This window comes from Dermacentor variabilis, chromosome 9 (genome assembly GCF_050947875.1).
Source record: "Dermacentor variabilis isolate Ectoservices chromosome 9, ASM5094787v1, whole genome shotgun sequence".
Classification (NCBI taxonomy): domain Eukaryota; kingdom Metazoa; phylum Arthropoda; class Arachnida; order Ixodida; family Ixodidae; genus Dermacentor; species Dermacentor variabilis.
This window is the reverse complement of record NC_134576.1, coordinates 32,400,293-32,414,609: the sequence shown is the minus strand read 5'-3', so window position 1 is coordinate 32,414,609 and position 14,317 is coordinate 32,400,293. Positions and strand designations below refer to the sequence as shown.

Here is a 14,317-nt window from a genome sequence, read left to right as displayed (position 1 = left end):
TTTGGAACTTTATTGGCTTTATGCCTATACACAAGCTTACACCGTTTCATCCAGTAAGCACATGCAAACTTGTTAGGTGTTTGTGGTAGTTGGTGGCTGATCACCTGCAAACCTAAACTTTGCTCCACATGTGTGGTCGTCATTCCAGCCCATGCTCGTGACCTCATGCCTGGTCTCCGACGTAGTTTGTATGTGGGTAGGGATACATCAAACGCAAGATTCCAGCGGCAGCTTGCCACTGGCCACCCCTGGTTGCAAGGCCTAACATAAGTAGCCCCACTTTGTCGAGAATCAGCAGTGAATGTTGCAGCTTGGTGTTGGAGTTGGCCAAACTCTCTTCACAATGGTTACATGGCACTAGGAAAGCCGAAAAATGGCTTCAACGAAAGTGAGGGCACATGCAACAGCCTGAATGGCAGCAACTGTGCTCGCGGCCACCATATTTGTAGTCATGTTGTTCCACTAACTCCTGTCCCAGCATTACTAGCCATAAAGAGTCAATCAGTCAATCAATACTTGCCCTTCTCCATTTACTGACCTCACAGGTTTTGGCAGTGGCTGGGACTTGATGCTGCCAGCAGGCTGGGGTCGGCCATTTTGGATCGCTCTAGTTTACCGGGGTGCCCGTGCATCCGGCCTCAGGGAGCTGCAGAGCCTGTCGCTGGAGATGGGCCTGCCCTGCTTTCCCTTCGACTACCCAGACACGGCAGCCACCCAGCAATCTGAAGAGGATCACCGCCGGGAGCTCATGACCAAGCACCTGAGGTGAGCAGCATAACTCGGCACTTGTGTATGTCCTCATCATTGATGTTTGTGTGGTCATCTTCTTTATTTTTTTTTTTCTTCCGAGTGCACTGCTTCACCAAAAACAACTCGGCGGTTGTTCAGTGGAGCAAAATTGCACCATAAAAGTGGCGCTGGAGAAAAAAATGGAGCAATTTATCACTGGGTTTTCTCCAACAAATTCTTTGGCATTCTTTGGGGTTTATCTGCTGCCTAACATTACTTCAAAGCTGCAGCTTCTCAGCCAAGGTATTATAAAAGCATTCAAGGTAGGATGCAGACGACTGCTGCAGAGGCTCTTAATGCATGTTTGGCTGGAAGTTGGATTTCTTCAGAGCAGGCTCTGTGGTAGCAGATGGTGGCTTTGCCTACCTCAATGACAAATTTCACGGGCTCCGTGTATTCCCAGCCACAGTCTTGGATAGGGCAACGGCGAGGGATTTTGTCAGTGCTGACAACGATGTGGAAGCCATAGTGAATCGCAATAGTGCAGAGATTGCAGCTGACATCGCCAATGCTGAGGAAGTTGACCTTAACAGCAGTGAAGATCCCAAACTGCCTTGCTCCACAGCTAAGCTTGCATCTGCATTCACCATCTTTCGTTGCTGTTGTGGTGCAGAAGAAGGTACTGGCCTGCTTTATTTAGATGGCATGAAGCAGTTTGAGAATGGTTTAATGAATTTTATGGTGGAGAAAAGAAAAGCAAGGTAAGCTTACAGACTTTTTTTATGCCAGGTAAAGTGTGATGGTTATCGCGCTGCATCTTGTGTATTGCAGGCTTCTGAAAAAGAGATCTGTAAGTTCCTGAATGAGGCAAACGGTGTAGCACATCAGAAACAGGACAAAAGAATAACACAGACAACATACACATTTGGCACCAAACGTGTGTGTTTCTGTGTTCTTTTTTTGTCCTGTTTCTGATGCGCTATGCCTTTTGCCTCCTTCATCACATACCAACAAGCCCAACATCCAACTTCTGTAAGTTCCTGCTTGTCAGAATCTCTGGAAACGGTCTGAGATGGGCATAGTTTTCATATACGCATATTTTATATTTCGAACGATTGATAAGTCGAAATATTTGGCGATTGTATTCAAGTTTGATATATGTATATGGGATTGACTGTATGTGTCCTTCATATCGACATGGGTACTGCCAACTGAGCCACTTTTTAATTTTAGTCACATGCTGATAACAAAAAGAAATAAATTTTTTTTGTGGCATACATGCATCATGGAAAGTGCTGTCTGGCAATTTTATTACCATATTTATGTTTTTTTTTTCTTTTTTTTCATATAATCATATACCAAAGCCTAGGGTCGGCTTAGATTCCAGGATTTTAAAAAACACGCCAGTTTGTATTGAAGATGATAAATATGGTGCATAGCTAGTGCCATGTAGGAATGTCAGTATCACAGCTGCACCAGTAGCCAACTGAAGTACACAAACAGCGTTGTCATTTTGACCTGTGTCGTATTGACAGGTGGCATGGGGTTATCATAATGGCACCAAACAAGCGATGCCACAAACAAAAATTTGTGCTAGCTGCAGAGGCATCGTCAAACATTCAAGCTGGGTGAGACTTCAGCATCAATGAGAAAAACATCCATTTCCACATTTTATACTCCACATCCACATTTTTATACTCCTGCTGGAGCCTGTGAGGCTTTTTAAATAAATAAATGAATAAATATGTGTGGTGCCCTTTCTGTGTAGCCCTCTCACTCAAAGCAAGTTGTAGTGCCCAACGGAAAAGGTTGTCCATATCACTGTTGCGGCTGTTTTCAACAGATGGTTCAAATTCACACTATCCCGACGGCTGTGTCTGGGTGGCAGAAGCTGATCTTGAAGGCCATGCTTTTGCTCACTGCATGTGTCGGAAGCTACTGCTGAACCAGACACACGTAGTAGACACCTTGTTCGGGACACCCACTATTGCAGAATAATTGTGTGGCCTTTCCTCTTGCTATTTTATTAGGACCTAGTTGGTGCTTGGCGTAAAATAATCGTTGCTAACTTAGAAATATAAGTTGCAGTCTTGGTAGCATTTAGTATTGCTCTAAAGGAACATTTGCCAGGTTCAGGCCTTGCAAAGAAACAGTTGCAGGGCAATCGCACAGTGACGATTGCGCCTGCAAAGTATTGATCCAATATTTGCTGCGAGAACATCTGAAAAATTCACACAAAACGCTGGCATGCTCTTCTCCATAAAGGAGTCACCCTGGTCACAAACAATATGACGTCACGCTACTCGTCGCTGCCAAGTACGAGTTTGCAGGATCAAATTTTGGCCAGTGCGGCTGTATTTCGATGGGGGCGAAATGCATACCTGCCAACCCTCCCGAATAGCCCAGGAGACTCCCGATTTTTTACTGAACTTTCCGATTGTACGATCACTGTCTTATATCTCCCGAAAAGTGGTCTCTGTTCGCGCAATAATGGTTTTTGCGAAATCTAAAGCCACATCATAATTGTCAGCATCACCAACAACTGCCACACTAGCACCATCGGTATCATCGACTAAGCAGCCGACTACGGTGCCTAGTAAGCCGACCAAAGCCAGAGCCAATGTAGCTCTTGCATTTCATGCAGGCCTTCCTCCATGGTGCATCTTGTTGCTGCTGCTTGCAAGGCGTTGCTGCTTGTGTGCATGATTAGTGTTGGCTAGGCCGTGTGCCTGCGGTGCACAGTATAAAGTTACAATCCTTGTGTGCTTGATGCCATGGCGCTGCCAAAGCCCAAGACAAGGTACTTGCAGAAGTTTTTGCGATCTTATACTTCTGAATTTCCGTGCTTTTCGTCATCAAGAAAAGGAGAACCTTATGCATTTTGTACAACGTGTTGATGCAACGTCAGCACACGGTGGCAAAGGCGACTTGAAACTGCACATTTCCATGGCGCACCGCTGAGCAGCAAGACAACGTAGTGAACCTTCTCCGGAACAACTGCGACGACAGTGTCATACATGTGGAGTGCCTGTTTACGGGATTCCTCATCGAACACAACCTACCCCTTAGTGTCAGCGACTACGTTGGGCCTATTGAAAATGTTTCCGAAATGCGGCGAGGCGAAGCGTTATGGTTGTCGACGCAACTCTGAAACGCAACTCGGAAGAATGCGGAGGTGGCCAACCTGAAATTTATTTCACAGGCATCGCTCTCCAGTTTTCGTTTTTTTATTCAGAGTTTCCCTCAGCTGCTGCCCCGAGATTCCAGTGAATCTGCTGAATACGCTTTAGATGCTCTCAAAGCTGAGTTTGTCACACTACAGGCGTACAGTCTTCAAGAGCACATTCTGAATGAAGAAAGGTGGGACGTGCAGAGGTCTGTGGTTGGAAGAATGAAAAACACACTGATGAAAAACATGTTTCACAGAGTTGCTAAGGTGATGCTCGATTTACTCGTGATACCACATAGCAAGGCAGAGTGTGAAAGGATTTTAGCACAGCTTGAAAAATTAGGACTTAATTCCGCTCATCAATGTACAACACAACCCTCCAGCACCTGCTGCTAGTGAAGGGCCATCAGTCTGGACCATGTTTTGAGCAAAGCTACTCTGACAAATTTTGGAAGTGAGCAAAGCCTGCTACTGCAAGGTCCCTGCTGCAAGGTCCCCCCTGTCCCACTGGAAGTTGAAACAGTGAATAAAAGGTCTCCAGATTTTTTATCTCGCCAGGTTGGCAGGTATGGAAATGCAAAAGCGCCCATGTACATTGGGTGGTTCAAGTAAGCTCACAATTTAATTAATTTATTTATTTTGTCTGGAGTTCCACACTATGATGTCATGGATCTGCCACGTAAAACTGTATTTTTTAATTTTGATGATGCAAGCCCATGGTGGTCGTGTCGCACACAATGCCACCTGCAGTGCAGCAGTACCAGCAGCAGTGCTCATATGAAATGCAGAGGGTGCAGAACTGTCTCTGAAAATGTGCCATGCAACAAGAAGGTGGGTGCCACAGATGTGGGGGGCTTTATGCACAAAGGAGAAAGAGTTACACTTGGCTTCGACATCGGTGAAGGCAGGTGAAGAATTTTGCTTGCAGGAGGTAGTTGAGGCAACGGGGGAGAGCCTCTGCTGTGGCAAGGGTCTAAGCTGCTCTCGCCATTGCTTTATGACAGTTCGCTTCTATTCTGCTGCTGCTAAAATACCCTGGTTAAACATCATTGTGGTGTAATGCTTCGTGGATGGCCGTACTCCTATTGTGTATAATTAAAATTTGTGACAAGGCCCAATGAGGGTCCTTTTAACCCTTTAAAGTGCCGTGCCTGAGTATAGAATCAGTGACCGATTATTTGGACACGTATAATTCGAACATGCTTGATTATTTGGACAGCCTGTGGCACCGCCACTAGCCCCATAGATGTAATGTATAAGGACAACCAAAATGTTGAACACCTTACACCGCACGCATTGTGCAGTAATTTAGACTCTGACAGCATGACCATGTGCTAATTTGGCCACGAAGTCAAGGAAAGAAAAATATTTTTGTTTTGAGACGTCTTTGGCATTGTCGTCGAAGAGAGTTAAGCACATACATTGACTGTACTTTTTTTTTATTTGTAACGACAGCATTACAGTGGTTCAGCTACGGGCCACGATGTAGTAGTGATGATTTCCTTTCAATTTGATGCCGCTCTTATCATCCACTGTTCATGACCGGCTGATTCTGTAGGTAAGGGGTGCAGAGGTTCGCTCTGGCCACTGACGACGCGCAAAAAGTGTGAAAATGAAAATATTATAAGAGACACTGCTGGAAAATCGCGGTCACGGAATGCCTAGGCCAAGGGCAAGCATGTGTGCATGCAGAAACATGCATTGACAAACTTGGGGTGTATTGTTGGACGATCACTTTAAAAAAGATACCTTCATTTTCGTGATGGTATGTGTGACTAGCACCGGACACGTCGATGGGCTGGAGCGTTTCTGTCCTGTGATAAAACAGCGTGCTCGGCACTGTGCCAAGAATAGCGTTGCTCTTAGGTGCTTACATGTCTTGCACTACTCACGCAAAAGGTAGCATGCTTGGCATTGTGCCAAGGAAACTGTCGCATATTATAGTGACGATGAAAAACACTGCAGCAAAACTGCGAGTAACTTTACTCTTTATTGGGCAACCCTGTGCCCACAAAAGCAGGTTACACTCAAACCATAACAACAGCCGCAAACACACTTGGCAATCGTTGAAATCTGATCTGTGGGTCAAGTGCCTCAGCTTTTATACACGAGTCATCAAAAGTTCCATAGTAATCGCTGGTGCCTGCGTGTCCTTCAGAAAGTACAGTCGAACCCACTTATAACAATATTCAAGTGCCACAAATATACCATTGTTATAACCAATAATTGTTATAACCGGGTTGCATGAAAAAAAAAAAAAACGGAGGATGGCAGAGCTGATGTGAGAAAACTATAATGGCGGGTAGGCCAGTGCCCCTCCCCACCACCTTCCTCCATCTGGCTTCTGATTGTGTTCACTCATTGAACAGCTTCCGGGGAGCTCCAATCACGTGAAACAAGCTGCGGCTGTCTGCGTTAAAGAATGGCACTGCTATAACAAATCCAAAGGGGTGTCAGGGGTGGCAAGCGATATGCGAGCATCGCCGAGGCATCGCTTTGGTGGCCCCAAAAAAAGGTGAATTTTAAACATTGTGAAAAGGCTGCTGCGCAGCATGTCAGCTTGAGAAATCCAGAAGAAACGCTGAGGAGATATCGCCACGAGCATCTCGCCACATGCTTCCCACTGGCTTGCACGAGAGAACCCTACGTTCGTCAGCCTTGCATGCTTTATGCAAAGCTTTCTGACATCCTTTTCTAAGGCATCCACGTGCTCCATGTAGTGCGGTGGAAGGTTCCTCGTGAAAACGAAGCCCTGGAGGGACTGAATCATCTTCCGGGCCTCCCGTGAGGGCAATGTTAAGGCAGCCGGCCCAACCGCGTCATCGCTATCTGATGCAAGCACGTTCGCAACGATCACATCATCGGTTAGAAGCACTTAGTTTCCAAGTCTTTTCTTCACCGTCAACATCGTGCTTTGCCGATGATCTGCGGGCGGATCAACTGTCTTTCCTTTCGGCGGCTAGTCAAACGAGGCTGAGAAACTACATGGCCAGGAACGATTTCGATGCAACCAAGAAAGACAAACCCAAGCGGTTAAGCTGTTTGCAGAACTGCGCTGAATGAGGAGCCAGCGAGCAACATGCGAGCAGTGCAGTTGGCACGGTCCATTCGGGTTTTGGAGGGTGGGGCAGCGTAGAGATATGAGCACAGCCCATTTGTGTTTGGAGGGGTGGAAGGGCGACGTGAAAGACATGCGCAGAGATGGCTAAAAAATGAGTGCGCGATGGCTGTTGGAGCCGTGGCCCAATGTGCAGCAACTTGATTTTCTCTTTTTATCTTTTCAACGATTTCGCATTTCACTACCTTTCGGCTTGGACACCCAGCAGCCAGACTTCATCGTTATAACTGATAATGCAGCATTTGGGCATTGTAGTAAACTGGCCGTTTCACCATGGAAAACATACAAAAGTTGACGGTACTGCAGCTTCTAATTGTTATAACCGATATATTGTTGAAACCGGTATCGTTATAAGTGGATTCGACTGTGCTACAAAATTCACGTCACGCATACAATCAGATTACACAAAGTTCGGTGACAGCAGACAACGGATAGAACCATCGATAACATTCCAGAAACTTACATGCAGGTGGGTCCTGTGCCAAGCGATAACATTCAACATTTGTTGGCTGGTGAAAAGCGGTCACTGGAGAATGATAAGGAAGTACACATGTCAATACCATAGCTCCTAAACTCTAATGTGTCTTGTTTTGGTCACGTAAAATCGAAGGTATCTCCGAAAGTGATGATCCAAGAATACGGCGCACCTTTCTTGGCCACTTGTGAAATAAAGTCACATATTTTCGAATGTGAATCTGGTATTGCGAACTCCCAATTATATTAGGGCATGTTGGCAGTGCCCCTGTCAAGTTGGAATTGTCAGTCAAAGACTGCACTTGCTCGGGCACCACCGCACACCACTGGCCGTGCCCGGATAAAGCTGTTTGATTATTTCTGAATGCTCCCTGCCTTTCTCGAGACAATTTGCAAATGGGAAATATTCGTAATCTGGTTCTATCAGATTGAGGCTGTAGACTGAAGTTCCACCGCTGAAGTTGATTAAACTAACATTGTATGGCAGGTTTTGTTTTTTTACGGCTGATGGTGTGACGAAGCTGATCTGCTGGTGTTGCTTGCATACCTTGTTTTCCAACATGGCAGGTTGGTGCAAAGAGGCTGCACATTTCCTGAACAATGCAAAAATCCACTAGTTTCTTACAAACCCTATTTCTGTGGATCTTGGTGTGGATAACAATGGGTCTTCAAGTGACAATGACAGCAACAAAGAGGCCATGTTGGTTGCAGCACACTAATTATCCTAATTAAAATCACCATTAAGTCTTAATATTTCTTTTTTTAGAATTTTCGGATTAATGTAAGATGTTCAGCAACGTCGCAAATAAATAGCATCTGCATTTAAAGCTTGGTAATATGTCACTTGAATAGAAATGGAATTTGTTGCACTTCGGAAATACCGCTCCAGCAGAAGTGCCTCAAATGCCCAATGCCCATTTCTGCGTTTCTGTACAGTGTACCCTCCTTCCTGAAGAGTATGCAGGCATTGTGCCTGCATTCCAGTTGCAGTGGCCAGCCTGCTCCTTGCTTTCCTTTCGTCTTTTTCAAGTATATATGTTTTCAAGTGAAATAATGATAATAATAATATAGGGATTGCATCAAGACTGCAAGCCGTGCTAGTTGGTGTGCATTCTTAATTTGAAAAACAGCACAAAGGGAGCAGACAAAGGACCCGAAGGTGACGACACAGGAGCTTAAGTCATTGTCCTCTTGTTCTTTGTCTGCATCTTTGGTGCGGTTCTGTACACACTTATTCATGCAAATTTTGCATGGCAAGTGGTGCTGGCAAGGCTTCACTTGTGGTGATCCTGATTTCTGGACACCACACTAGCCTGGACAGCTAAAGAAACAAGATCGAATCTGTGTTATTCAACCTTCTTTGCACTTGCACATGTGCTCAAAGGGTCAAGCGCACAGATACAAGCGTTGTACTTACCAATTTACTTGCTTCTATCGAAAGAAGCTGTTGGAAGGCTAAACTAATCAAACTCCATTGTGACTGCAGATGCTTTGCAGCCGGCGCACTTCTGAAAACCAAAACACAAAAAGTTTTTTTTTTTTGTATTTAACATACTACTTACTTACAGTTGCGTTTCCAAACTGTAATTGCAGAAATGTTCTTTCCATTGTTACCATAATAGTACTTTGATAGCCCCTACTGTTGTGTTTTTTCATTGTAGTGTAGTAGCTTGCTCATTTACATGTAGTATTGCTGTACAACAAACCTTGTGTAATCGCTATGAGCCTTTAAGGTGGAATAAATGAAAATGCATGTTTGCAACGTTCAGTAGGATTCATCACTGCCACGCCATTTGTGAGGACATTGTATAGACGTGATTGGCTTTTTAAGGTATTTCAATGTTTTTTTCTTAAGAGTATTGTAAGCAAAAATAGTGTATCACCACTCTATTTTTCTCTCATACCAAGTATCAACATTGCATGACTGAAATTTATTGAACGCTACAAATTTGGTATACCTTTTGACATCATTCGCATAGTCCCAGGTTGGTTGTGTGAGAGCAGGGGGACAAACAATTTGCATTCATTTTTCTTGCATGACCCAAACTGGTTGTACCAGCTGATATGATGAGCACCAGCAGTGGGCGACCGTTGAGAATATGTATCTGAGAGAAGCAAACGAAGCGCTTGGACTTGGAAGAAGAAAAATAAGTGAAAGGATGGAGGGCTTGCCACATGATGGTGAAAAGTGAAAATTAAGAATGAACACACTTGTGACAGTTTGGTTGTCTGATATGGATGGAAACTCAAGAGAGTGTGTGCAATGAACTTAATACTGTGCCTGTTTAGAAAGAACTGGAAAACTGGCACATGACGTGCCGGTTTAAGAGTCAAACCGGCAGCCAGCACTGTGAGAGAAAAGCTGGCTGTGCTGGTGGAAAACCGAACAGGCAGCCAGCAAAGTGCAAAAATAAAATTCATACATGGCACTGAGTTGCTTATTTTATCTTTTATCTTTAATATATGTGCTGTAGTAAATAACAAATTTATATTTCCTCTTCCCCAGCTTAAACAAATATGAATGAGACATTAGGACTGTTAGGGAGCGTGTCAAGGCTTCTCACCCATTCGCCATCAGCACGAAGTCGTCAATGGGGTATACAAGCAGGTTGGTTGTACCGTACTCAAGTGAATACAGCCAAGAAGTCGGAGTAGGGAAAAAGGGAGGAAAAAAAATTATCGACTGACAGCGATACACAAATTAAAAGTAACAAAAACACAAGTACACTAACACGCATGCACTTAATATAGATCAATGATGAAGACAAAAGAAATACAACAAACAATTAACAGTGGATATAAAAACTAACACTACACAAGAATACACTTAACAGAGCTCCGCTAAAATAGAGTTCAAAAAACAAATGATGGTATACGCATGTCCGGGCAGCCACAGCAAGTACATAAAATGTGGAGTCGACAGCAGAGCTTTTCCGAAGAACAGTGGCGAGCCGATCTCGTTGTGGTGGATGCGATTGCTGTGCTGGGTTTCCCCGGAGTCTACGTCTGACGTCTTCCCTCGAGCAGGTTGAGCTAACTTGAGTGGATCTACCGTGAGCTTCGTTGCAAACGTTTGTTTTTCGTCTCTTACTCCAACTAGTAACTTGCAGTTCAGACGCGGCTAGGCGGCCAGGCGATACTGGACGGCACTAGCTCCTCAGCACTTCTCAGATGGTTATAGGCTCAGCTTTCAGACTCCTTAGCTCGGCCTAAAACCTGAGTTTAAATGACTCCCCCCTGGTTCCTACTCCCCTGGGTCGTGGAGCGGCAGATATTGGTGACGATCCAATCAAGTTCACTAAATTGTATCACAACTCCTCACAAGGCCTTGGCCGCGCCCCTTTTAATTAGGGGCGAGGGAACGGGTGTTTCCCCCTTGCTGTTAGAGGTTGCGCACTTGCATTGCACCACGCACACACACGCACACCCTTGAGTCCATGGCGAACCTCTATTGTTCGTTGACAAACACAGAAGCAATGATGGCAGCCGGCCGTACGGCGCCAAACCCTCTGACACACGTACACTGTCAGCAATTCGTGGACACGGGGTTGCACAGAGACACCACATATTTCAGGGTATTTGCACCCCTGCCATCTTGGCAAGCTTCTCAATGCACGCGTGGGGCAGAGAATACACAGTGGTTCCTGCAAGAAGCTGTCGGGGCATCACGGTCGTGCCAACAACAACAAAAAAAAATAATCTCCTAATCTGCCTTCGACTTTTTTCGGCCGCGTACCCGAGTGGCCAGCAATAACCATCTTGCTCGCCTGTTCCTATTCCCACGACCTTTTGCCGCCCATTGATCAGTGCTTCGCCAACTTCCCCACCGTGACAGAGGGTTTCACTTTTCTAACTTACTTCTCATTGCCACAGAAAGTTGCCGCCTTTTCTTGCTACAGTACTTTTTTCTTGCTGGCATGTGCATTTAGCGCTAACAGTAAGTCGAGAAAAAAAAATTTCATGTGAGCAGTTTGGAGCAAAACCATGAAAGGAGAGGTGGTGTGCAGTAGGAGAGTGCACTGTAGAAAACTGAGTGTGTCGTGTCGGGGGTGCGTAAGTGGGACACTCCAAGTGCATCACAAGGTAAGCAGGTAGCTCTGTGACAGCGACAGAGCCGTACCTGTCAAAAGGGCAGGAGGAGGCAGAGGGGTTAAAAAGGCAGACATTCAGATGACCATCCTGGAAATGAGCCAGAAGTACAGAACAGAGCAAGCAGCAGATGCATAACTAAGGGAGAAAACACGGTGTGCATCTGTGGGATTCATGCTACAGCTGTAAGGTCACTCGTGTGCATTTTCATAATGCAGCCTGACTGGTGCTATCCAGCATTTAAAACAAACACAAACAAATCAAACGGGTGTCTGTGGTTTCTGCTAGTGTACCATTGTTACATAGTCTGTCCCATCGTTACAGGTACCCTCCTGACAAGCGGCCATCGTTCCAGAAGCTGCGCATCTCGTGCCCTTTCTTCTTCCCATGGTCACAACTTGTTCAAGAGTGGCGCAGCACATTGGACCAGCTGAGTGCTGACGCCAGCCGTAACGAGTCGACTTTCTACGTCCTTAGAAGCCGTAAAGTCCTCAGGAGGCTGGCAGCTCTGTTCGCAGATGTCAACAAGAAATGGAAGAAAGGTACGGTTTCACCGACAGCAGTGTCCAAGCAGTTAGACGAAATTCGTACCACGGCAGGGGCAACGAACCTGGATCTCTCGCACGCGCTTGTCTGCGTAGAACTTGTCAGCTGTTCAAGGGGAGTACCGAAACAGTTTGACTCCATCTCTCTACCCACAGCGGAGGACATGCTGGCAATAAAGCAAAGCAATTCTGCTGACTCAGCGGAAGCGCCATGCGAGCGCCTGAGGAGGTTGAAGAAACAGAAAGACACCAAACTGAAGAATCGTAAAGCACCCAGACCAACTATTGAAGAGTTGCTAGCGAGGCCGGCAGTAAGCGGCGTGGTCAAGAGTTGCTCAAGACTTTTATTGGGGGGTGTGGTGAGCGGGGACTACTGTTTCTCATCAGCGTGCGGCAGGGGACTTGGTTACTGTGCGTTTGAAGGACTCGCTCATCTTGTGCGAACTTCTGCTTCAGCCAGTGTTAGGCCACTTGTGTTGTTCAGGCATCAGCACTCTGTTCAATACAGGTATGCAACTTTACGTGTGCTAGATGAATGCTAAGGCTCGAGCTGTAAAGACATGGCAGTTTCTTCTCTAGGAATCACTAATTTCATAAAATTGCCCTTTCATCTGTTGGTTTGCCTGTAGTGTTAATGCATCAAGGCTTTTATTGTATCACAGATGTTGATTGTGTACACTGTGTAATATATTTCGTACCTTAAGCCGCCAGCTGCATTGTTGTATATTTTTTGTAAGAAAAGTCGTGTGCAGCAGTGGTGAGCAGTGATTTGTGCAGGCATTCCTCCAGAATGGCATGGCTGCTCATCTTGTTACGAAACTGAAATTGTAAAATAAATGTGCATACTCTGTTTCAGTGGGCATATTGTGAAGTTCTCTGCTTCCTGATTGAAAATATTTATAATGAGGACTTTGTGCTATTGCATATGCAGATTCTGAATCATTTGCTTGCTTCCTTTCCTGCAGCACTGGAGACATAGTATGATATGTAACATTTTGCTATATGTGTACGATCAGGATAAATCGAAACACACATAAGAAATGACTGATCAGAATCACCATTATACATAATTACATGAAAGTGAGACATATAATTGCTCCGTACAGTGAAATCTCGGTATAACGAACTTCAGGGGACTGCGGGAAAATGTTTGTTATTCTGAAAGGTCGTTATAGTGAAAGCCCAAAAATTAGCCATAACAATAGCATTTCAGTAACGCAAACGTCCTACCTTTGAAACGGTACCTCCTTGAACTCGTTTCTCACACAATGCACACGTGATCGTCAGACAAGGCACATTTATTTGAAATAGTCCATGATCGTCTTCTGACGGGTGCGGCACAGACTCTGCAGCACGAACGATTCCAGACCGTCCACATTTTTATGCACCCCTTCGGTCGCTGTGCCACTTTTGGCTATAAATATGCGGAGTTTTCGCAAGCAGTCCAACGCATCTGTGGCCGACACGGACTCGTCGCGGTGTTTGGTGCTGCCGTAACGTCATCGTCCATGTCGTCGCTGCATTCCTCACCTTGAGTCACCGTGCCCTGGACGCTCTGCAGTATGTCATCAGTGGTAAGCTCCGTTGAGGTCCACGTCGCCTCGTCACACTGGACATAGTCGTCAAATGTGACTGAAGCATTGACAGCTAGCTGCTCGGCCACTTCGCTCCAAAGCTCGCTCGAACTGTCCTCCGCTGCTGGTTCATCGGTTTGTGGTTTGCCATCTGTGATAGTCAGGCCGGCCTTCTTCCAGCAGTTTTGGATGGTGGTGGACGTGACGCTCTACCATGCGCCTGTCAGCATTTCCGCAGCCTGTCGGACGTTGATGGCTGTCGAGTGCTGCAGGCGCAGGTTGATGAGCAGCCTATGAACAAGGCACTTCCGGAAGTGCGATTTCACGCTCCTTATTATTGCTTGGTCCAGTGGCTGAAGTACTGATGTGCAGTTCGGCGGCAGATACTCGAGACGCACATTCGTGAGCCGTATGTTGACAATGTATGCTGAGCAATTGTCCACAATCATCAAAATGTGCCGCCCCTCCTTCCTCATCTTCTCGTTTACCGTCAGCAGCCACTCGGAAAAGAGCTTGCGGGTCATCCAGGCACGCTGATTCGCCCTATACTGGCACGGCAGCGACACTACATTTTTCATGCAGCGTGGCTTCGAAAACCTCCCGATCACCAGAGGCTTCA

General features: G+C 45.8%; 1 protein-coding gene across 2 annotated transcripts in view; it reads left to right on the top strand.

Annotated features, from left to right (window-relative positions):
• Pop1 (POP1 ribonuclease P/MRP subunit) overlaps window positions 1–12,979 on the top strand; it is a 56,897-nt gene extending 43,918 nt beyond the window's left edge. For both annotated transcript variants that reach the window (XM_075704109.1, XM_075704108.1), the window contains 2 exons: window positions 546–765; window positions 11,904–12,979. In XM_075704109.1, the coding sequence (XP_075560224.1) occupies window positions 546–765; window positions 11,904–12,666 (983 nt within the window). In that variant the 3' untranslated portion in view covers window positions 12,667–12,979. The remainder of the gene's footprint in view (window positions 1–545; window positions 766–11,903) is intronic.
• The last annotated feature ends 1,338 nt before the right edge of the window (window positions 12,980–14,317 follow it).